We start from the raw sequence: 26701 nt of genomic DNA, 5'->3' as shown, positions 1-26701 counted from the left end.
TATTACCTCTTTTTTTTAATAGACTCCAGAGATCAAATTTCCACCCCCTAAAGTTTGACCTTTGTAGAAATGACATATTCCTGCTTTATTTAATGCCTCTTTCGCCACAATCCTCAGTAAAAAGAAAAAAAAATCATTATAATCAATTTTTCCATTGTATAGAAATACATTTGTGGCATATTTTTTTAGGTGAACTCAGCACTTGTTCAGCTTTCCCGTTGTCTGGGTATCTCTATCAAGGGCCATTATGGACAATGACCTAAAATATGTTACAAAGTATCCATGGGTGGGCATCCCATCAAAGGTTATATGTTGCCACCTATTCAATTTGAGGGTTTTTTTTTTCTTTTTTTTAAAGCACGAATCTGAACTCTACGCAATGAAAGTTTTAATGACATGTATCACAGGGTTGCAAAGAGCCCAGTGACATCTTTATCTGTGTGAAAACCAATTGTTTAGTTTCAAGGATAAAGGACAGGCCTCAATGAATAACCATATCTCCTTTCCCAGTCCTTTCATAATGGACCAAGGCCTAACTTCTCTTAAAGCAAGATAATAATTACTTCCATTAGTAAGGAAAACCTTTCAACACAGAAGCAATATGAATTGAACTGACAAACTGTACAGTGGCCCTGCAAGGAAAACAAACACCCTTCATCACCATGAAGATCAAATCATCAATTCTTAAAGGACAAAAGCCAATTAGCTGAGTTGGTAACACTCTGCACAAAATGGCTGTGCTTTAGAAGCTGCCTGGGGAGTTGAGGGGGCTTTTTAAGGTACAGGATTACAATCCACCACAGACCTATTGAAAAAAAATTATCTCTTAGGTTCCTTGAAAATGTATGCATTTTTAAAATATGCCCCAGGTGATTGGGGGTGGGAGGAAGATGGAGGAGGGCTGGGCAGCCAACCTAAGAACCCCTGAGTCAGAACAATGGTAATGAGATCAAGGTTTGTAATGGTGTTTCAGAGACTGTTCAGATGTCCTAACAGGGAAGTCAGCTACTTCACCAGCCTTGCTACAACGGTCATCCTTCTTTATATAGGACATTCTTCTAATTAGGGAATGACAGATTTGAACTGGTAAAGAAAAAAGAAACAGTGATTTAACCTAACAGGTCATGACATTACTCCTTACAAATAATGAGAGGGCAAATGCTCCACCAAATTGTTCTCACATCCATTAGTCCAAGTTTTGGCTTTCTTTGGACCAATCACCTTCTCTCTTTCCATCGCACTGAATGACTCCTAATTTCATGCAGTCCTCTCCCAAAGAATGCCACTGGTCATAGCAAGTACAGGTGGGTCAGTGCAAATCCAACCACACTGCCAGGGAAGCTATTCAAATTGTATGCCCTATGGACTGCCAGTCAGATAATGCATTCTTTTATTTAAACAAATAATCACTGGAAAGACAGTTACAACAAGGCATCATGTAATTCTTTTAAGTCAGCATAGCATTAAAAATATCTGTTCACTAAGTTTAGCAGAAGATTTCTGGCATATTTTGCCACCAGCAATCTGCAAAAAACTTATGGTTAGCTTGTGAATGAGGATTTCCCTGTGAATTGAAATCACAGTTGGCCAATTTAGGGATTTCCATCCCTCTGGCAGCACTTTAGTCCAATCTAAATTTGATTGTTTCCCTGAATGGAGTAATTTAATTTTCTCCAAGTGTCTACTGACTTTACAATGCCAAGTCCAGAAATGGAAAACTGGGTCAGTTGACCAGGTAATTCAGGCCAAAAAAATAAAATATTGTTTAGAAACTTCATATACCACATGAGTCATTTTAATTTCCTGAATTACCCACTGTCTCAGTAGTCTAATTTTCTGGTCTGTATCTGGGCCATGTAACACAAAAATCTTTAAGGTGAAAGAAAATACTATCCTTACTTCATACCTCTGGTAACATCCCTGTACTTTTTTTACTTGGTTGAAAGGAAACACTAATAATTACTGGAGATTACTTCAGCTGCTACAATTCTGAATGAGCTATCATGTGGTCACAGGCACATGGTGATTCACAGGCAAACAAGACAAGCAGAAAAGAGAAAGCTGCATTTAGTGGAATACACATTTTATGTAAGTAGATATAACTTGAATGTGTAAAGATGTGTTCTATAAAGTGGTAACTATTATTATCCTCGTGTTTATATTTCTTAATGTCAAAAATCTTGAAAACATCCATTCTGGAAAGCTATGGCTTCAACAGTCCCACAAGAGAAGGATCACATTGGTGATTTAAGTAACAATGACTAAGATTGAATGAAAACACTCTCATTCTTTCTAGAGAGAATTTTCTCTCTCTCTCTCTCTCTTCCGCCTCCCTCTCTCTCCCTCTCCATCTCTATTTCTACCAAAAGGACAAATAATAAGATGCTCAATTTAAGGAAAATATGGCCTTAAGCACTGCAGTTTTGTTCTTGCTTTTTAATTCAGAGATTTCCGACCACTGTAATTCTTCAACTCAGGTTCCACAGTTTAGGACAGCTGGCTGCAAATCCAGACTACCTGATAAATCATCTAGTTGAACAAACGATCATTTATCCCCAGGCTGGGAAAAAGTCAAAGGCCCTTCGGGCGTATATAGCTATTTGAGGATCTGAGAAGAATGAACCTATTTCTTTCAATATGAGAAGCACTAGATAAGCTACATAAATATAAAGTACAAGGGGACCCACTTCATTCTTTGAAACTTTTCCTCTGTCACAAATTGCCAAAAGGTACTTCCTGAAAGTCACAATGAATCCTGCTAGTTAGAAGCCATTAGAAGCCAAACTCCCAGGAGTCTCTTCCTGTTACCTATACACAGAGATATATACAAAAATGAATTATTATCCCTTTCTTAAAGAAATATTCCTTTAAGACTGATTGTTAGAGGGATTATAAAGAAAAGGCTTGACCACCAGTGGTCAATGGAGAGGTTTTCAAATCCCTTCCAAATTCTGTGAGATCACCTACATTGGGCAGGAAACAAGGAAGATCAAAAGGGTCGCGTCGGAGTCCTCCTCACACCCAGTTTAAGGAGAAAATTTCTGGTTTTATTGATCTTATTTGTTTTTCCTTTATTAGAATATTTACCTTGAAGTAAAAAGAAATTTGAAAATCAGTGTATTATGAGAAAGAAAAAAGAGCATCCAAAGCAAAATCTAAAAAGAAATTTTATAAACTTATTTAACCAATCAGTCAGTCATTAAACAAGTATAATATTTTTGAGGACCTACTTGTGCCAGCCCCTGTTCTGGGGTCCTTGAGATATATAAGGCAGGGCAGAGATCTCTGCCCTTTTATATCCTGGTGGAAGAAAGACAATAAACAGTAAACAAAATAAATGAAAACATTTTAAAGCGTGTTAAAAGATAATAATTGTTATGGAAGAGAAACTAGATTGGGGTAAGAGAGTTCAGGAAAGGGTCAAATCATAGTATTAAATAGGATGGTCAACATAAGTCTCTTGAGACTCAGGTGTCATTTGAGCAAAATCTTGAAGGATGTGAGGGCATAGCCAATTATTTAAGTATCTTAAGGTAATCATGTTTCTTTTTCCCACAAAGATACCTATCGAAGAAGAGAAGACCCTAATTAGCTTTTCTTTGAAAATTTGGTCTTCAGGTGACTAAGTGGTTAGTATAAACTTAACTCATATATCACTCTATTACTCACTAATGAGGCAAAACATTAATTCATAAAAATGTTTCCTCTAGATGGTACTTCCAGTCCACAAGAAAATATTTAACTCCCTGCCCCCTTCAGCCCATTAATTTGCATCTAAAGAGCAGCATTTTGCCACTGAACTCCTATGCTTGTTCAAAGGGGAGGCAAGTCCATTTCAGGTTCATCACTGTATGCAAGAGAAATGTGAAAATGTAAAGAGTTACAGAAATATCTAAATACATTTGACTGAGTAGACTCAACCTTTCATGCTTTATTGTATTTACAATATTCTTTGTAGTATGGGCCATCAGAATACTGATGTCCAGTTAGTTATAACTTAAAACAATCACAGAATTATAAATTATAGGGTATTCATAGGATGGGCAGAAGATATTAAGACATTAATACTTTTTTAAAACCCTGGGCAGATTACAGACCATTAGTTTTCAAATTTATTTAATCTAAACGTTCACCGTGTGTCTTATTTTATCATCACCACTGATAAAAACCATCTTTTACTTTTGTGATTTGTCATGTAACAATATACTTGAGAATGGAGTGTTTTTACTGGCTAATAATACAGACCCTATTATCTAGATATGTGAGGCTAAATTATTTGCCCAAGGTCAGTAAAGAGCAAATACAGGATTTGAACCCAGGTCTTATGACTTCATGACGCTCACCTACCAACCTATACTGTTCCCCTGTTATAAGGTAGAGTTTTACCGCTAAAATGAAACCTTCAAAATGAGAAACAACAGCATCTTATATAATACTCTATGATCAGTTTCCTTCACATTACCTCTAACTTTATTTTTAAGAATACGAAGATAAAACCCTGTTTCATGATTATTAGTGTGTAAGTGGAGCAAGTCTTTAAGGTCTCCTTAGGAATGGTTGGTTACTCTATATTAGTTATTTTAGTTCAAAATCTCCACAGTGTTTTGCCTATCATAATAAGCAATATCTCCTCTTATATCTTACAAATAAAAGAGTGTCAGCAATTTTTTAAAGATTATGTGTAAAGTTCTTCCCTGCTCCAAAATTCTATGATTCTAGTTAAAGATTCAAATCTCGTTAGTATACAAGCTAAGCATTCTGCGTAATTATAGTGTTCTTTAAAACCACTGGCCAACACAATTTAAGAAATACCTTCTTACCAGCCTAAATGTTTTGATTTTTTTTAATCCAGATTAACAAAACTACATTTCAAAATGGATAAGTAAGATAAAATCATGATTTTGGAAAAGGAATTCTCATTTTAATATCCAATATGATATAACATAAATGTTTTGCTATTTATGATCTATTTTAGTAAAGCATCTAAATTTATATTTTTACTACATCATTCTTTAAACTGTTAGACTGTGAAGAGTCCTTTCTGTGCTCTTCTCTGAGGATTAATTAATCCACTACAAGCCTAACAAAATCCTTATTTAGTTTTCCAGTTACTCAATGTCATAATTGTTTACAGAATGTAAATGGGAAACTTCTCATCACAGAGCCAATAGTGCAGAGATAAAAAGAAGCTGGGACTTTTCTTAGTAATAAATATAATGACAAAATTGATTAAGTTGCAGCAAGAGATAATACAGAAATATTTACTCTTCGGGTAGCTTTTCTTGATTGTACTCAGAAATGACAGACATGTAGGCTAAAGAAGAACTGCAAAATAAATACCGAATTCTAAATAGTCGCATAGCCTTCTGAGTATATCGTACTGATGAAGTAGACATTTAATATCTCATTTCATGAAGTGAAATTCTGGTCTTTCCATGTTCGGTAGCTGTGAATGAGGGGCTTCCAGGACTGCAACAGTAGAAATCGTAACAGATAAACCAAAATAAATTATGTCTTGGTTGCAAATACATCACACATAGGCATTCCAATACAGTAAGATTCTGTCAACATTCACGAATGCTTCTGAACAATGCCGAATAGTTAATATTTTCAAGCTAAATGAGGAGATATGATTTAAGAAGCCATACAAAAGAAGAGAAATGTGATTATTTTCAAAATTAAACTAGTTCTACAACAGAAACCACAGCAAAATGTATTTCAGAGTTATAAAACAAATACACATCATGACATTGGTGACTGCAAACTGTGCACTTCACAGACAAATCAGCTACACAGCAACATAAGGGATGAAAGATGGTAACAAAAATCATGGAAACAGAAGAAAATGTATAAGAATACTAAATGTGTTATTCTTCTCTAAGTATTAATAATATCAAATCTACTTCAAGAGTAAATAGAATACTAATTGTGGTTTGACATTACAGATAAATTTTTAAAATACATAATCTTTGATAGTACTTATCAATTAGTTGAGTGGAATCAATTATACCTAGGTATTAACACAATTGCTTACGAGAAAAATCTGTATTTTCTTTGTAATTATTCTAAGATCTTCATTTTCACTAATACAATAAAGTTTAGGCACTTTTAAAATGTGTAATTACATGCTTGACAGTTGTAATAACTTCGCCTTCTAGTAACATGAGAAACCTGGATAATCAAACAATAAACATTTGAAAGAGTCAAATGGACAATTATTTTGCAAATATGTTGTACGATTCATAAATGCAAGGAACAGCAAGTATGCTCATATCACAAGATAAGACAAATTTTGGCTTTATTGAAAGCTTACAATCCTAACCCAATTTAAACACAGTTCTTACGATACATCACAGTTGATACAGTTTAAAAAAAAAAAAAAACTCATGAAACCACATTAGTTAGCTTATCATCTTATATGAATTTCAGGAAAACTCCTGTACTTGTTATCAAGTTAGAAAATAAAATTTGATTATTTGCCACTGTGACAGTGAATCACATTAAAATTTTTGAAAACCCTCCAACACAAAAATACACTGATTTTATTTCATTACAGGACCATTGCTGTGCATAGGCTAAGACATATTAAAGTGCTACTGGAATGATGTCTTACTAGAAAGAAATACTGCAGCTTTGGACAAGGATATGAATGGTAGGAAACAAAAGAAGTTCAGAGATAGAGACAGAGAGGATTCAATATAATCTGTTGCTACAATTTTTTTAGATATTTGAATAAGTTTCCTTTTCCACCCTCTACTATGTCCACTACAAACCCTCCATGTCCTCCTCTACATCTACCTTTTCCAATATGCTCCCAACACACACATACTTAAGTCATGAGAATTGCAAATTCAAGGTACAGTAAGAAAAATATTCTGGAAATACAATGGTCGAAAAAAGAAAGTCACATGGAGCTTACATTCTACTAGGAAAAAGTTGACATTAAACATATAAATCACTCACATAAATATATACAATTATAATGATTAATATGATGGAAAATACAGGCTTTCAATCAACATTTAACTGACAATTATTAAACTGTGCTCCCAAGCTATTAACCAGCCACGATGGCTGGATTTGCAGTTATTTGATGTAACTTTCTTTGACGTTTTCTTATTTGAATGGTCATTCATTTCTTTCAAACATTAGAGTAAAATATAAGTAAATAATTGTTGGAATGAAGTGACCAGTTAAACATACATAGAAAAAAAACAAAAAACTAAATTCCCCAGGCAAATAGATAAATCTAAATTCTAAATAGAGTGCAGAATAAAGTTAGTATTATCAATAGTCCTAACAACACCCATGACAAATTTCAAACCTAAAAAGAAAGTAAACACAATGTCACAAAGACCACTTGAATCTACCTAGCCACAACCAACAGAAGTAAGGTTGGCCCTGAATACTCTCTCTCTTCAGCTATTCCAAAGAAAGCAAAGTTTATTCCTACCTGTGACCAATTAAAGGTGACATATCCTTGTTTAGAAAACATGAAAACAAATCCAAATAATCAACTCTAAAATTTGAAACAGAATGACCAAATGAAAATATGAGGCCGATTGGTCTACAGAGTGAGAAAGTTTCCGTTTCATTCATTATGATTCTGCCAGCACATAGCAATGAGCCTTAACATGTCTCCAGCAGACTTATCTGTTTTTGTCATGTTATGTGGTAAGGAATTCTGCAGGTTTCAAACCCTGAACAGTTAATTATGGAGTATGGAAGGATCCACACCAACTCTGTAAGGATACATCATAAAGTGATACCAGTGCTTACCTCTAGAGAGAAGCCTGGGGAGGAGGATGAAGAAGGTTATCAGAATAAATGTTCTTTTTTTGTAAATGTACTTTTAAAATGAAATACATTTGTCTATCATTGGACATTTAAAAATTCAGAAAATACTTAAGAATCCATACAGGATAAATCAAAATGATAGCAATAATGTTCTTGAACCTAGTTTTGCTTCTGGATTCAACAAAGGAAGACTTTAATCCACAGATGATCATTGCAGAGCACCTGAATTCACTAAAGAGAAAAGTGGTGTCAAGAAAAATGCTCCAGGATTATAATTTGATGGGAAGACTTGAGAAGCATGAATTTACAATGCATATCAGTTATTTTAGAGTAGGTAGGTTTAACACATATTTTATGCACAACTAGGATTTAACCTGATACAAGAATCCACACTGTCAAGTTTCTATACATTTTTGACTCCTCCAACAGGTGGCACAAGACAAGGATATCTTCCTAAGGGAGATCCTGATTCGTGTTATCTTTATCTTTTCTGAATGCCTATCACTGATCATACTTTTTAACCACTCTCCTAGCACTTCCATTTCCGTCACTTAAACTAACTTACTCACATGTTTTTATTCTCTATTTTATTGACACTCATTGAATATGGATGCCACATCATAGTCAAGATTGTATTTTTTGCTCTAGAATGCAGATTTGTTGAACTAATTTGCAATTAATGAAGACTTATAAATCATGTTTCTCATTTCTATACACATAATTAACCAGCATGTAAAGGTGATCACTTTGATTTGCAAAATGCCCAAGTCCATCTTAAAGTCTTCTTTCCCCATTTAACACCAAGAAGCATCCTGGTCCTATTAACAGAAGAATGTAAAGGAAATACCAAATTCTTGTCCTGTGTAGTTTTGTGCTGACTGAGGAATAAAATTTGGTGAAAACTGGTAAATATATGTTTGACACACATGCCAACAGAAAACATTTAAGACTGACATAGTAAAACTGAGTAAAGTTAAGTGACACTTAACATTAATTACACTGAGATGAATATCAGCTAATTATTCCATATGTAGAGTTAAATGGTTATATAATTAGCATATTATTTTATGAGTTACTTTTTTCACAATATAATGGGTATATATGTGTGCGTATATTTAGAAAGTTTGTGTATACACATGCATTCATACAAATACAAACATGCACATATACAAACACATAGACATTTACTTCACTCAGCCAGTAAAATAAAATATAAATAGATTCCCTCTATGCCATCCTGAGTCCTACACTACGGAACATGGTGGAAAATGCCCACTTAAGAAAGGAAAGTAATGGTAATTTGGCCTCAAAAACAAAAAAAGTCTAGAAAGTATCCCAAATGGTACACAAAATCTCTAAAAGAATTGATACATACTGTCATTGCATAGTTGCTAAAGGCTTAAAATACGATTAAATTACATTATTGGAAATGGTTGACCAAAACACAAACTGCAATAGCATATGTTCTCTTTTTATTGGCTCAAAGTATCCAAACATTTGTTTCTAAAGCTCTATGTTACACATTTAAAACTTTGATATCATTTCTTATTTATTGCTCTGCTCATGTTCAGTGCTTTTTCAAACAGAAAAGTTTCCCTGCTAGATGACACTAATGTAAAGGTGCAGAACTGTGAGCTTTGGTCTCAATTCACCAGATTAAGATTCAGAGCAAAAGAAAGATTCAGAGAATTCAAGGAAACACATGCCTGTCTTTAAAATAACAACAACAACAAAAACCAAACAAAATAAAACAAAACTAGAGACCAAGGGCACATTCACCAATACATAGTTAAAAATGGTTACTTTAAAGGCTATGACACATATTTACCACAGTTGCATATCATCTACTTTCTTTTAATGAAAACACTAAACACAACGTGGATGGTTCTAAATGGCAAACTAAGCATGCTTTTAAATTTGGCACCAATACTGTCAAAGAGTACACATGCCTGACTTACCAAGTGATGCAGAAATGTAAACCTGAGTTGATAATGTTCTTAAAACAAAGTTAGTATGCACAAAAGAGAGAGCAGGCTCGTCTTCTCCTTTGTCTCTTTCAGGACACCGCCTTTGCAGGTTACCGTGGAGTCAACGTGTATATATGACATCTAGCACACCACAAGCTGATGAGCCCAGAGCAGCACCATTTCAATGCTGCACATGCTTAGACTTACAACCCTAGGCAGAATGGCTGGGGCAGGTGCGCTCCAGAGTTAAATGTTTGCGGATGATATATTTCTGGTGGCTACACTCATCATTTAACTACCATCAAATGATACTGCAAAAACTGACACTGAAACCTGTCACTAATTTCTAAATATGCTAATTATACTAGCAGCTGACACGAAAAATAAGTCACTCTAAAGAGCAAGAAAAAAACAAAGGGAAACATTTTGATGGATTTTTCTTACCTTAAATTCATAAAATATTCATTACCACACATACCTACCTCCCAGTGCCCATTATTAATGCCAAAAGGTCTAAATACATTTGAAAAATGTATTTTGCAAATGTTATTCACACTGATATTCATATAGATGATATTAAGAAGAAATAAAATAATGTTATTCATATAGACGCACTGTTATTCATATAGATGATATTAAGAAGAAATAAAATAATGTAATACCTTTACTTTTACCTATGGATTTGATGAAATGGTTCCATGAAGAAAGGATTTCCATACAAAAAGAATAAAGAGGAGAGAAACAACAATAAGAATTATGAATATATGTATATGCACTACTCTTTGAAAATTAAATATACAAGAAGGTATAAATAGGATTTGAACACAAATGGAGATACAATCAGTACATGTTGAGAAATCTGCCTTTTTTAAGGCAATACATGCAAAGAAATTAGAAAGCCCATGCTCACTTTAAAAGACTACACAAAAGGAGATACACAATGCTTATAGGTAGAAAAAGTATTGATTTTGTAGAACACTATACTCAGCATTCGAGAAGCCAGAAGCCAAAGATGTCTGCATGTTCCCAAACTGACATGCATGGGTGAAAAATGGACTCTTTCTGGTGTAGTACATAAAACCAAATATCTTTTTTCATATGTTAATTTATGATGGTTCTCGGTTTTTCTTTACTATAACTACCCTTAACTGCATATGCTGATAAATGTATGAAAACTTTCAATTACAAGTTCTTATGTCTTATTTAGTTGCAGATATTATAGTGCAAAGAATAAAGGAAAATAAAATCAAAGGTGCAAACCAATATCAAAGCAACAAAGGGGAGAAAAACACATGAAAAAATGTGAACAAAAATTATGTATTTAATTTGCAGCCAGATAATTTGCAAGCATTTGCCCATCCTTTGCAGTGATGGTTTGAAAGCAGCTACAGAACAAGAAAACACTGAAAGCAGAGTGGAAAAGGAACAGAGCCCATACCTTGGTCGCCCATCATCAGGTGCGCCAGACCTTGAAGGGAAACAAGAGCACAGTCAGCAATAAACAAGGGAGCATGGGAAGGCAGGGTTGTCACAGTGACAAAAATGTTCAGTGACAGACATCTTGTTTCCTATGAGACATGTCTGTATCACAGAGGCAAATCAAAAAGCATTCTTTCAACTCCTGGTTGGAATGCTTTGGGGCAAAGAGTTATAGAACTGCAATTTAAACAATTGCATATGCTGCACCGTGTATTTCTTCTATGTATCAGTTGGAACATTCAAGAGCATAAGAGCATGACTTAAAATCCAACCAATCCCTTAAATATTGCACTTGCCCTTCGTGCCCTTTGATGAGACTGTTTTGAACACTGCCCCCACAGGGACTGCCATTCTTTGGTGATGAAATTATATTTTAAAAAACCCAAAAGAATACCTGAAACATGGGCTGGGTCTGATCTTTTTCCCCTCATCAAAAAATGAGAAGTTTCATAATTAAATGAAAAAAAAAAAAAAACACATCCTTAGCACACTGAAATGATAATGCAGAAATGTCTCCTTGTCTGACACATGTAGCAATCGAATAAGCTTGTTCAAATACAAAAAAGATCATCAGACATGCAGGTGTAAAGTTTGAATTTACTATAGAATAATGTTTTTAAGAAACAATGGATCACCTTTAAATAGGGTTAAGTAATTTCCCATGGAGAAAAAAATTATTCAGCATTTTACTTAAGCATTACTTAAATACTAAACTATGAGTTATCATGAGTATATTTAAGATATAATTTCATCAATGAAGTTTTCTGAAACAATATTGAATTCCCTTTATTTAAATTATTTTTTAACTCTTGCTTGACAATTTCAGATTAAGATCACCCCTTTTCTAAAGAATACTAGCAATGTTCTTTTAAAAAAAATTTCACTGTCCAAGAAGATACGACTTACTTTTTAGCATTAATTCCTAGTTCTTTATTCTAAATTCAGAAATTAAGTTACTTTTCAATCCCTGTATATTTCAAGAATATGGGATAATGTCAAAGAAATATAGCATACATACAAATTTAATAAAATGTGTATTTCATTTCCCACTGTTAGTTCAAATATATTTGAGACTTTGAGCTACATAACATTGTGTATTACTTGCATCAGTATTGAAATAATCTGTATCATTTCCTTAAAAGGGGTATTTAAACATTCCTGTGGGGCAGATACAATTAAAATCATCATATAATCACAATATAAACATTATTTAACATAGTATTTTAAAGTTTCTGAAATCTAGCTTCTTTTGTATTTTCTAAGTGATTTTAACCCCCTCCCCCAAAAAATCATACAATCAGTTTAAAAGGTTTATGACCTGTTGGTGACTCATGATATCTTCTATGCTTAAGAATAGTGGCTTATCTGTCCAGGTTATATAATTTTTCATTTAATTTCACTTTAAATATTACTATACATATTTCCTAATAAAAGTTTATAACTTTTTTGTAAACTATTGATAAATCAGGGAAATATCTCTGTACAAGATATAATTTTTAGATTCCTCAATGGTTTTTAATACCACCTTAGTGAGAATGGAAATTTTTAAATCTCAAAAGCATTAACATTGTTCATGCTATACTTTCTACCTCTAAAGGAGCTAAACTATATTGCCAAAGTGGAGTTATAAATAGGGATGTTAAAAATTATGACTGAATAAACTTTATTACAATAGTTTATGAGCCTATACTCTGAAAATCTTGTCAAAATTTTTCATGGGATGAGTGTGTGTAAGGACAGGGGTATTCATGCTTATTAAGGTGATTTTAAAGCTCCTTGGAATGCAACTGGATTTAAAGAGAAAAGAGCAGAAACACGGAACATTTTACAGGATGGTTAAGGAAATGCAAAAGAAGTCAAAAAGATACTTAAAAAAACCCTTTTGATCTCAAATAACATGCACGATTATAAATGAGACTGATTTTGAAAGATGTCAGTCAGATCTGCAGCGTAATATCTTTTCCAAGTACACACTCACATGCTATTTAAATTATAGTATAGAAAAAAAAAAGCCATATACAGATGCAACACTTGGAAAAATAGTCACTGATGATTTCTTTTAAAGTTTTAATCTATTTTACTTAAATAATGAAACAGAAATGTTTAGCAACTAAGCAATTGAAAGAATCCATGAAAGAATCACAAATAATATGCTGAAACCTGTTACTGATCAACTTTGTATTATCATGTATTACTCTTTGAGACATCAAATCTTAGTAACTTTAATGGTTATTTATCTGTAACATTAGATGGGGACTCTTTTTCTAGGGAATCCATCACTGGGCAGAAATGAACATTATAAATGGCTATATTTCAAAACACTGTAACAAAATAAAATATGCTAAACACTTTCTTCTGATATAGATACTAGTAAGTTGTTTATGCAAGAACTGTTAATGCTGTGATTATGTAAGTTGATAGGACATAAACTTCCCTTTCACAATTCTTTGCTCTTCGTAGTTCTTTTTGTATTTTTATCCTTTACATATTTCTTTGGCAGCACATGGACTAAGTTCTTTAAAGGTAAGAATGTTAAAATATGAAACTAACACAACATGGAAAATCAACTACATTTTGATAAAAATCTTAAAAATTTTTTAAAAGAATGTTGAAATATGTTTTAGTTTGTTGGATTCTACAGGAAAAATGTGTAACTTGCTCAAAATTCCTTGATAGATATAACTTTAGAAAACCTTAAACAAATACCATAATTTTATTTAACAGACACAGAATATTACAAATATACTTACCAGTAATCACGCTGGAGTGCTGTATGCTTTCATTTCCACTGGCCAATGGCTTATTTTTAATCTAAACTTATACGTCTTAATTATAGTCAGTACTTTATTTTGTGTTTTTTTTATAAATCAAATCATTTGAAACTAGACCAATGGGCTAGAGATGATGTAATGCTCAACATTTCCCAAAGAAATCATTTTGACCAAGAAAAAACAAATGGAGAAAGAATCATGCACTGTGTTCAGAAACTGCAAAGAAATACTTTCTCATTTAAAATAAAAGAAGCAGGATTGTGTCATTTTTCCATGCAGAACACTGAAATAAGTATTCTAAGGTTCATATGGGATGCTGAAGTCCACCAAACGCTGGAGTTAAGGTTGAAGGAGTTTCATATACTTGGGGCTGATGGAGTTGAGAGTGTGTGTGTTCTATATGAAAAATGATACACAATCCAGAAATCAGCAAATACTCAGAAAGAAGTTCAACTTACCTTCTATATTCGAGATGTACTCTATTAATACTAAGAAATAAAAGGCAAATGAGCGTTGGAAAATAAAGTACAAAGCACCCACCTTCCACATTGTTGTCTTCTGAAAGCACATGACAAGGAGGGAGAGAAAAGGAAAAACATTCATTAAGCAGCATGCAGACTGGACCTTGCCTTTGCATGTCTTTTTCATGCAAGGCACCAAACACATCATGCAAGTGCTCCATCGCTCCCATTCAAAGGGGAAAACACAATCACGGGAAAGCAGGTTCCCTCCCATTGGCAGCATTTAAAGAATATGAGACAAAATTACAGTAATACTGCTGTGTACTGAGCAAGGAGTGTTCAAAAGTCTTTCACTGCCCTGTGTAAAGCAAACATAACTCTTACATGTTGCTGGCATGGTTGCCCTAGGCAATTATTTTTACAGCTTTTCTTAAAATAACAATTCTAAAAGATTCTATTTCTAAATTCTGACTTGGACTTACTTGGACAAAAGAAAGTTCATTGCAAATAGCCATGACATTTCACTTAAAGGTATGCCTGTTCTACCAACTATGTAATCGACTTACTATAATGGCCTTTAAATATTTCTAATACTTCAATTTCTTTCCTTAAAAAAAACACAACATAAATGTATGCACCTAAAATCTATCATTTATTTAGCTTGTTTATAGTGTGTTCATATTTTATCACAGATGACGATGGTTTATTATAATTTTTAAATGCTAACTTTCAAAAATGTTAAGTAGAAAGAGTAATGAGTACAAGAGCAGTCCATTTGGCAGCGGTCCTTTAGGCAGAGTATATCATGATTTATTCACTTTGTGCTTCTGTTTAGGGTGAGAATATGTATGTAGTTAAGATAATGATAATATTGGGTGAACTTTCCCTTATATTTCCATATATCTGCACAATATTTACATATTTTTATATATTTATTTAAGTATATTTCCATATATATATATACAAACACACACATATATACAATCAGATTTTGTATGTCTTTCCTACACATAATCAATGTAAGGGTATGGCTTTCCTACACATAATCAATGTAAGGGTATGGAATTTAAAATATTATTAGTATATATTAGGCAATTCAAGTACTATTTGAGACACCGGGCTTGGCATCAGGTAAGAAATGGAAGGAAAAACTGTTTTACGGCACTAGGGAGAGAGCAAGGTTTCAATACTTATCAAAATGTTTTCAACAGTAAAGTATATCCATGTTGACATTTCTTGTCTCATTCTTGTATTTCAATTAATTAGCTGTATTTTTTTAGCTGTATTTTTTAAACTGCCCATTTGATGAAAAGTGTTTATAAAAAACAAAACAACAGCAAATGCAGTAACTTGAAAGAAAAACAACTGTAAATGCACCATTTCATAAGGTTCAACAAATAGCTTTTTTAATGGTTAAAGTTACTAATGAATTAAAAAATCATCAATTTTGTTTAAAATATATTAGGTGGAAACTGAGATATCAACACAGGTACACCTATTGATATGGTCTTACATAATAGAAAATTGTTAGTGGATAAATGTGGACAACAACATTTATACAAAATACTTGGTTTGCCAGAGCTCATTTTAAAAGAAATAAAAAATGATTGAAATATTTGGTATGTGATATTCATCTCCTGTTTGATTTAGGCTTCCAATCTACCAAATAAGGAATTAGAATTTGTTACTTTTCAATGGCAACTTGGACATGACATGGACACAAATAGTAAAGTTTCATTTTATTGTTTTATATTGGAAATCATACAAAGATATAGATTTTAATGTTATATACTTTGGTTTTTACAATGACATCCTTTGAAATTCTATTTCCCACCTAAGATGCTCATTTTTCAATAAGTTTATTAAATATGTAAAACAACAAAATCAGGGAATTTAGAGGACAGTCCTTTGGCAAATATGGTCATGAGCAGTACAGTCCCAGAAAGGGGTTTTGGGAAAGTGCTGCATGAAAATCTAATAGGGAGGGAAAAGAAAATGAAAAACAAGTCAACAAAATAAAACAGGACAAGTCTTGACACAAATTTTATAAATGTGCTTAGTAGGATATTAGGAAAGGAAGGTGCACTAATAAAATCAAGGTCATTGACTTGGTTCCTTGAAAATGAGTTCTCTTTTCACTCTTAACTAAGGCACGGAGCCACAGGCAATACCACTGATCCCGCCCAGTCATCCAGCATTTCTCTGAGTTATTCATACAGAGAACCAGCTTAACTAAAGGAGCTCCTTTTATGCAAATCCAAGTCATGCCCAAAGTGTAATCAAATCCTGACTTGACCATATTCAGAAAAATAGTCTTCTCCGAAGACTTAGATTTTTTTAAAGAAGTACTAGAGTGAAAGAAAGGGTAATATATTAACTCTTATTTTAAAAATTTTAAAAAAAAGAAGAAAAAGAAGAAGAAAACTGGCTTAGAACAGACTTTCCTTGAGTTTCTATATATTTTCAGATTCAATCATAGTATAAAATACTTCTCTTTTTTTGTTTCATTCTATTCCACTCCTTTGGTAAGCATTTGTTAGCTTTAGTTGACTTAAAACCTGTTAACCTAGAGATGACCTCTATGTTATTTCAGAATTTGGAAGTAGCTATAAATGGCAGAAGCTCTAGCATTTACAATCATTCTCTATGTATTTTTCTTTTTTTCTTTCCTTTCTACTTGGTTTTTGGACTAAACAAAGAATATCAAGTTTAAAAAGAATAGTTTTTCTCATCACACCAACTTTTGCTTTCTCTTTGCGATCAAATACTATTTTGGTTTTGAGCAGCAACAGAGAGAGGTGCTGAAATTGGCATGCTCCAGTGTAAAGGTAAAGCAGTATATTTTGTCTTAGTGTAAGGTAGAAAGCAGTCCATCCAGCCTTACCTGCATACATTGTCAAGTTAGGGAAAAGCTCTTGGTTTGAAGAAAACCCTGGCTTCTTAATTCTGCTGACCTAATCCTGCTGTGTACATGAAGTGAGCCTCTTAGTAATCAACTTTATTATGATCACCATGCCACCTATAAAGATCACACTCTTTTTCTTTTGATTGTGAAAATAATAAATATAAAACCATGAAAAAGATAACTTAAACCTTATTTTTCTTTCAGATAAGACATACTTCCCTCACAGAGACAGAAATCAAACACTAGAATATCAGTCATGTTATTTGTGTGCTGACATTGAGGGAAGCTGCAGACTATTAAATTGTACGTTTTAAAATTACTTCAAAAGAGCATCTTCACAAATGTTTTTCCTTTGGCCCTCAGCTTATAAGAATGCAAGGACGGTAACTTTATTATGACAGTGTTCTTTGCACATAATCTTAATGACATACTACTTGGAAAAGAGAAATGAATAAGGAAAAAATGTTCTTGTTTCAATGTAAAGAAAATCAGAAATTTAATCATGACAAGTGAATAAATTAAAGTTTGGACTAAAATGTCACAATTAACTCCTTTTTGTATAATCAGTGTTTAAGCTTAGCAATATGAAAGGCTTCATCTAAATGCACATGCAGTAGTCAACTTACACACTACATTCTACATTAAAAACTGGCCAGAAGAAGTCTCCTGCCCTCACTTGGGCTTTCTTTCTCCGTTTCAGCTTTCTTCCTTCTCTGCTAGTTGCCTGTGACTGGCTCCCTTCATTTTCTTTCACTCCCTCGCTCCTCCATCAAAACTGCCACTATCTCAGGCGGCTTCCCACACAGATCTATGCACTCCACAGTGGGCTACATAGAAAAACTGGTGGCGGGTGCTAGCCAGCAGAAGGAGGAATTCAGAATACAATTTTATTTCCTTTCTTAACATACCTCGAGCTTGCTAGTGTCTATCCTCGTCTTTCTAGCCCCTCACATTACTTTTGAAGATTTCACCCCTTATTTGGAGGGCCAAATGCCAGTATAGCAGGGTCTGGTTCCCATGGTGGCACAGGATGGAGTTTTGTTTTATTTTTCTTTTGGTGTTAACAGTGAAAGCCTTTAGAAAACCTCAATAATCTGGGAATGCTTCAAGGACTGGGAAATGGAGAAAATCATTGGTTCTTTGGATCTGGGCAGCAGTCCGCTGGAGGAAGACAAAAGCCAGCCAGAACCAACAGGAGGTGCAAACAGAAAATGAAGCAGAAAGGTCCATTATGGAGGCTTAAGGAAGGAAAGAAACAGCCTGGGCAGGAATCCGGCTAGTTGCAAAAATGCTTTTTAACAGGTGGGCTAGGCAACTTATTTCAAATTCACGTAAATGACACTCCCACTCAGCCTGCTGGAATCTGGATCCTAGGGCATGAGGGAAGCCAACTAGAGACGCTAATTTTTTCTCTCTTTTCACTGTTCAGGAGTGATAAGGGTATCTCTAACCAACTTGAAGCAGCAGAGATGTTCCTGGCATCACACTTAGAACTATAAAACCATTCTCCCTTGGAACATTATGGGCAATGTCTGACTATACTTTTGGTACAATACAATGTGTCAAGTATATCATGGAATTAATGGGTCCTTTGTGAAGTGGTCTGAGTTTACTTTGCCTTACAGTGTTGTTTCCATGGGAAATGTGATATGTGTTTCAACCTATTTATTCAAATAACTTTTGAGATTATACTTTCATAAGCTGGAGACTCCCTCTGTTTCTGCTTCACAAAGTACCTACCAATTTTGTTACAAAGAACTTGTGGTATTCGATTCAAAATGTTCCATCTTGTTAATGGAGGAAGAAAGTAAGAAAGGGAAAGAAGGAAGATAGAAGGAAGTCTAATTATATGGCAGATTCTTCTGGTGTTTTAAGCTGTTCAATTGTCCTAATAGAATTTAACAGTTATTAGTCAACATATTAAAGTATATATTAAATAGCACGCATAAACTATATTGCATACAATTTCACATTTTCTTTTCATGAGGGACTATTACAAGGATTTTATTTTGCTTTTATAGCCTCAATTCTTCCCTACATCTAAACCTTGAGAGTTAACATTTATATATTCATATCAATAGCTGGACTTAGGGAAAGACCACTGCATTTAACAGTGACCATAAACAGAGCATAGTCTACACCGTGTGTGCTCATTTTTATTGTTTTATTGCTTACTGAGAAATGGACGTTTCCTAGTACGGAACTGACAGATAACAGTGAATAGGGTGTTACCATGTACTTTCCCACCCAAGCTCAATCATTGCTACACAAACTCTCCAAAGAAAGCTGGTTTTGGTGAGTAGTGCTTCCTTATTAAGAGTCCAAAGTCACCACATTTTAGGAGGAAAGCTCTTGGTTTGGAGTTGAGAAAATAAATTTAAATACACCCCTACCTACCTACCCAACATATCACCCCTTCTAGTGGGTGTGCCAGTACTCAGATGGGACTTTTCTTACAAGCAAATAAACAGGAAACATCCTCTGGCTTGTGTGGTACCAGCAGAGAATACTCCACAATGTGTCCTAGGTTCTCCAACATTAAATAGACAGTAGGTGAATTCTGCTGAAGGACACCAATGGCCCTTCATTTGAGAGAACTGTCTAACATATGCTTGATGTGTACAGTTTTTTCACAAATCATTTTATTACAGAGATGTTTCAAATAAACTTTCAAATCCTTCTGATTTTACTCATTTATACTTAGCTTCTCAGACAAATCTATTTAATTTCTCTGAGAAATAAAAACAAACATATTTTGTCATTAAATTAAGGGGATATTACACAAAAATATGACTAAACCATACTGTAAGAAAAAGTCCTAAATTTAGAGTTTAACAAATTAGATTTGTACAAATTGAACAGAAAATAGTTTGTATGATATAAAACTGACCTGTCATTTATAAATACATTATTATATTTAAGGAAAAATAAAATTTTATTTCAAAATAAATAATTCATGTTATCTTTAATCCATTAGGACCTTTGCACATTTAACAAATAGTCTGGAAGAAAAATGAAATAAATATTAAAAGGATATTTCAGTTCTTCAAGACTTTTTCATTTTCTTTAGTGTTTAAAACTCAAGATATTTGCATATTTTATAATTTATGGCTAATTTAATTTTAAAGTTTTATAGAAATCACTGAAAATAATTTTAAGGGGAATTAACTGGGTTTTTTTCCCCTAAATGAATCAGATAGTATGTTAAAATTTTCCAGGAATCTCTCAGAGTTGACTAAAATGCTACCTACAATGAACCAAATATCTAGTAATCTTTTCACATGTAGGACATTTGAATAGGAGGAAGACTGTTGAAAAGAACTCTTCTGCTTCTCCAAAGACTGAAGCACTTATTAGTCCAATAGTACCTGGGGTTGAAACATATAAAATTATTGTTTTCAGATCAAAATTGGTTAAATAGCAACAATTTAATATGGTTAGATCTAATATTTGTAAGTTGGTGGTTTCTCTACAAACTGTGCTATTCTCTGCTTACTAAATATAATGTAGGAATATCAGGTTAAGACAAAACATTAATGCATTCCTCAGAATCAATCAGTGGAGAGCAGAAAATAATCAGAGCAAATGCAATTTTTATTAAATGTTTTATAAAATGTTATGAAGATCTCAAGTAACTTCTTCTAAATGCTCAAGAGAAATAAGAATAAAAAATAATATACTAACTCTTGGGTAGGCCTTACCACTTTAAATGTACTTTCATAAACATTATCTTATATAATCTTTATATTATCTCACTATGGTTGGGTGACTTGCCCAAGACACCCAGATAAAAAATAGAAGATTTCAAGAGTATACAGAAAGTATGTTTTAAGGCTCCTTGTGCAAGTTTGTGTAGATTTCAAAAAAAAAAATTGTTTTTCTTTTGAATTTTATTTATTTTTTATACAGCAGGTTCTTATTAGTTATCTATTTTATACATATTAGTGTATATATGTCAATTCCCCAAAAAATTGTTTTAAAAAGAAAATAAACATGAAGAATTTGGACAACATAGGGTAATGCTGAAGTGTCTAGTAAGGTGGTGCGATGTTCCTGGAACTATTATCAAAATATATTTATTATTGTCACATTTTTTAAAGTAATACAATAAAGAAGTATGAAGGCTGTACTCATTATTTCTTTGATGCTGTTACAAGAAGGCAGAAATATTTAGGGAAAATATTTCTTTCTTAATTGCATTTACGTGTTAACTCTATAAAGTCAAAAAATATAATACTATTTCCTTTATTGAAGAAAAAAAAAAGGTCCCAACACTCTTCTTCCCTGTACTATTAGAATGAATTATTTCCCATAAAAAATTTAAAAAACATGTTTATAAAACCTTTGCCCTATTATAATAGCAAAGAACAGGTGTGTTTACCCATGGGCATTCTAACCACTAGAAATAAAAGGGAGAATTATTCCATAATTTCTTGCTGCCTTTAAAATTTAAAGGAAAGTGTTCTTTTCATTCACGGCACATAAAATTTTTCTTCCCTTTTATAATATCTGAAACAAAAGAACACTTTCATTCCAAGTCAAATATTGTGGAGGGTAAGGCAATATAATACGAATTTGCCGCATATAGTGTATCTGCCTTTTCGTTTTACTTATAAAATGCAAATCTGATAAAAATATTACTTTTATTCCTTTTACATACATGCTGTATAGTAAATCTCCTCGGAACTAAGCAGCAAGTTCTAATCTTTTAAAATGTGAATCAATAGACAAGAAGAAAGAAAAACTAAATACATTGTCCAGTCTCCTATTTTCCTTAAAAAAATACAGTTTTACGTTACAGGCTAAGAATAAAATAGTTTGTTCATAGGTACAACCAATTCTATATCACTGAAAATTTCATATATAGAGATGTTTGGGCTAATGTCTAGTACTTAAGTAGACCCATATGAATGCAAGTCCATGTTGAAGAGGGGACCATAAGCTTGAATAATCTATCCTTTATCTGTTGATTTACTGATCCATAAAATCGAATCACTACAAATACAAGCTTTTAAGGTAGCCTTATAATTCCCCATCTTATCTTGTCCTGAAATGGACATTTGCTGCTTAAGAAAGCACTCTGAAAGATAAAGAAAAAAAAAAATTTGGACTCTTGTAGAGCATATGTAAATGTTAATTCCATCATTCAAAACAGTTCATTTTATTTTTTAAAATGGAATAATATGAATATGATATAACATTATTTCTTGACGCTTGTACAAACTGCTTTCTGACTGCTGGAACACAGACTTTTTTTTTTTTTTTGACCCAAATGACTTCCAAGATAAAGACTTAATTTTCAAAATAATCTCATCAGGTTATAATTCATAATATATTGCTTCCAAATGTGCAGCAATACAATGCTATTATGACCACTTCAATTCATAAACTCCATCCTAAACATCAATACTTTTCTCAATATTCCCCATTAGGTCATTAATATTATTGTCACAGATTTTACCTGTAAGTCTATGACAATGTTTTTTACATAATAGTTTAATAACAACAGGGGTTTTCAAATTAGTAAAAAGCATCCTCCATCACACAGTCTCATACAGTGAATTCTCTTACCTTATATGTCAAAGACTTCTCTTCCTATAAAATAGGCTTCCTATTGAGTACTATACTATAGGAAAATAAACCGAATGGGCAAATAAAAGGATCAACGTTTCTGTAACACTGAAATACGGCAGAGACAAGGAATATAAAAGGATAAAAGAAGCAGCTCAGACCTCTAGTTAATTCTATAAAAGTCCAAGATCCTATCAAGGGGCTATGACATGATAACAAATGCGCCACTGAGCAGGCAAATAAAAACTATGAGTAGGAAGAATGGAAAAATAACCCTGAACATGGAAGCATTAATTGTGACATAGTAAAAAAAAAAGGAGGTGGCAAAAACATCTAAGAGATGAAACAACAGGTTAAAGAGTTTCATATAAAGAATGAAAAAGGTGAAGAATAAAAATTGAGTGGATCTGCCGACTCCATTTTCAGTATTTAAAGAATATAGGCCTGATCATAAAATTAAACATCGTTCATTTTATTATAGAAAAGTACTCTTATTTATGATTGGTTAGTGACATTCAATCTCCATTTTTACATGGTAAAGAAAATGAGTCAATGTAAGAATGGAAACAGAAATATATTTATAGCCTCAACATCTTAATCACATTTAATCTAGATATCCCAATGAGCTGTTGTCTGGTAAATAAATAAAGTATTGAAAAGGAAAGATGATTTCCAAAGGGTCCTGAGTTCATCTGACATCTAAGTCCAGCCTCTGCCATTAGAATGGCTTGAAAGGGATAATCCAACATAACCAGATATTTATTTATCTTATTTCAAAGAAGAAAATATATGTTTCTAAACCAGAATAGCATCCTGACTCAGTACTTTTTATGGACTGAATGTTTGTGTACCCCCAAAATTCATGTTGAAACCCTACTTCTCAGTATGATGATATTAGGAGGTGGGGCCTTTGGGAGATAATTAGGATTATATAAGGTTATAGGAGTGAAGCCTTCATGAATGGAATTAGTGCCCTTGTAAAAGTCATGAGAGAGCTTGCTTCCCCCCTCTACTCTCCACCGTGTGAAAATTCACCAAAAAGTCAGCAGTCTTCAACCTGAAAGCAGACTCTCACCAGAACCTGATCATGCTGGCACCCTGATATCGGACTTCCAGCCTCCAGAACAGTAAGAAATAAAATTTCTGTTTTTTATCAGCCACCCAGTCTGTGGTACTTTGTGACAGCAGCCTGAACTATGACAGTACTATTTTAGAACTTGTATTACTATGGAAAACTCACCTGTACAAAAAAATAGTAAATATGACACCAAAAACTTAATAGATTTCTGATATTATTACAACTGAGAAAAATACTAGTTGTGCAATATGTATAATACATGGAATGGCTAATATCTACCAGCAAATGTACTTCAGGGCAGTACCTAGTAGCTTAGGGAACGTGTACCTTATAGCTGTCAGAAGTAAATTATGTTCAAAATGGGCCATGCTGCAAGTAATGCTCACAAAACATAATGGAAAAAGACTAGAAAAGTCACTAATTTGAAATACTGATTTTTTTTTATTAGCTAATATGCTTCTCTTAGAGTTGAATAGAAACTATGCTGGATGCAGTTTGAGAGAATATACTTGATAATTTTAAATGGGCCTATTAACATAGAATAATTAAATCAAACACCTTAAGGCATGTAAATATGTATGAAAACAGTCACAGAGAGGAAAAATGATTTGAACAAAGTGTCAGGGTGAACAAATAACACTGAATCTTTAAGAAACTAGAAATCCTTGGAGAATCTAGGCATTTCCTGACAATATGCAATACTTTAATGTTTCATCGCATTCTCCCTGAAGAAGGAATTGGAAAGGAGGATGAGCTTGGAGTTAGGATCCTTCTAGGTTCTGTCACTACAAATCAGTTTTAGGAATCTAGATACATTTTTTTAAACATTTCTTTAATTTTCTCATTTGCTAATGTTTAACTTGTTCCATAGAGAGGCTGTGGCTCATAGCAGTGAAAAAATGTAAAACCACTTATTCAATAATGACAGAGTATAAAGCATTTTATGTATAGATAATACCTGTTTACTGGTGTTAGCCATGGCATTATTATAATTAATGCTTCCTTATACAAACTGTAGGATGCTTAAGAGCCGTGCCTTTTCTATTCCTCGTCTTTTGTTCAGGATGATCAGCATCTAAGATGGTGTGTACACAAAGGAATTGCTTAACAAATGTTTTATTGAGTAATTAATTTCCTATCTTGTCTTCTATGAAACTAGCAATGTGGGATGAGGATGACTAACTTCATTTTCATAGGCAGGATTTATTTGCCACAAAAAGCCAACTTTTTAATTCTCACATCATATTTAAGGAACTTTAACAACTGGAAGCATTTGGGCAAAGTAAATCACAGGCCTTTGGTATTAGTTTCTATTATAATATCGTTTTGAGGCAGTTCAAGGTTCATTAATTGGGCATTTCCAAACAAATCCTCCATGGATTGTCCTTTCTTAAGTAGATCTGACGATGATATCATCATCCCGATGAAGGAGATGATGGAGATGAGGCAGAATACAATAACTGCCACTTCAATTCACAAAACCATTTGTGTAATCTTATTATTAACTATTATATAATTAATAATTATATTAATTATAATATAATAATTAAGACTATTAATAATCTTATTATTAATCTTATTAACTACCATAATGATGTGGCCAAGACCACTGAAGAATAAAGTAACTATTAAAATCTAATGTACTGCAAATATAAATGTTTTCTTCACCACTCTTCTTAGCACAGTGCCTGGCACATAGTAAACAATAAATACAAGGGACTAAATGAAGAACAAATGACTAAATGGTAGAAAGTAGATCTTCTGACCCCAGATTCTGTGTTCTTTCCTCTATATTATAGAGATTTAGAAAATTTCCAATTAATCACCTTTACCCTAAAGGCTTATCGGCATATCTGTAGGAAGCAAATTATTATAAGTTAAAAAAAATTGGAATGCAGGTAACCCCAGTAAAATAATGGCTTTTTATTATGAAGCCTCTTTTTAAAAAATCATCTGTGAAAAATGAGCATTATTTCCTAAATGTAATCTAATGTTTCATGATATATTGATATATATATAGTAAGATATCAATAAAACCAAATATTTTAGTAAATTAAATGATTTTAATGAAATTATAAGGATCAAATTTATTTTTCATAATTAAGGTAAGTTTTTTGATTTATTAATTTAATGAAATGTGTCAAGCTCACATATTTGTATCAGATGGAATGTGAATCATTAATATGATTAGATTAATGACATTTTAAGATGATCTCAAACAAATTTTAGTTTTTCTACCAATTTTGCACTGAAAAACTTTAAATATCAGAAAGGTATTTAAAATGGCATTCTCTGAATTTTGGTCCAAACAGTCTCAGGTTTCACTTAAATTGGTCACTATAGTACCTGATGTGTAGTTACTAAACTAAAATGCTCCATCCAATTAAAACAATTCAAAGCAACTACACCAATTATGTATATGAGAAATATATAATTTAAAGTTTTCTTTAGTAACTTCTAAACACTACCTTTAGGGATACTAATCTGGTAAATGTGATAAACATTTTCTGGTTCCAATGGGATGTATGCTGATTAGAATACTTTTTCATACTGTGGTTAACTCATATAGCAGAAATAACTGAATCATCCACTGTATAGAGTCATATAGTAGTCATTTAAAATTTTTAAGTGACTTCCATGAAGGCATTACTATACAAGGCCTAGCTTTAAAT

The 26701-nt window shown here is 32.9% G+C and overlaps 1 protein-coding gene across 21 annotated transcripts in view; it reads right to left on the bottom strand.

The window, feature by feature from the left end:
• The window catches only part of NRXN1 (neurexin 1), a 1121405-nt gene that overhangs the window by 1006728 nt on the left and 87976 nt on the right, over positions 1 to 26701 (bottom strand). For 14 of the 21 annotated variants that reach the window (XM_067702999.1, XM_067703012.1, XM_067702998.1 and 11 more), the window contains exons 3-4: positions 14555 to 14572; positions 11203 to 11232 (exon numbers count right to left, since the gene is read on the bottom strand). The exons of 5 other annotated variants lie outside the window; for them this stretch is intronic. In XM_067702999.1, the coding sequence (XP_067559100.1) occupies positions 11203 to 11232; positions 14555 to 14572 (48 nt within the window). The remainder of the gene's footprint in view (positions 1 to 11202; positions 11233 to 14554; positions 14573 to 26701) is intronic. 2 more of the 21 variants (XM_067703000.1, XM_067703018.1) reach the window with 1 other exon arrangement.

Source organism: Pseudorca crassidens, chromosome 14 (assembly GCF_039906515.1).
Source record: "Pseudorca crassidens isolate mPseCra1 chromosome 14, mPseCra1.hap1, whole genome shotgun sequence".
NCBI classification, from domain to species: Eukaryota; Metazoa; Chordata; class Mammalia; order Artiodactyla; family Delphinidae; genus Pseudorca; species Pseudorca crassidens.
This window is presented reverse-complemented; position numbering and strand designations above follow the sequence as displayed.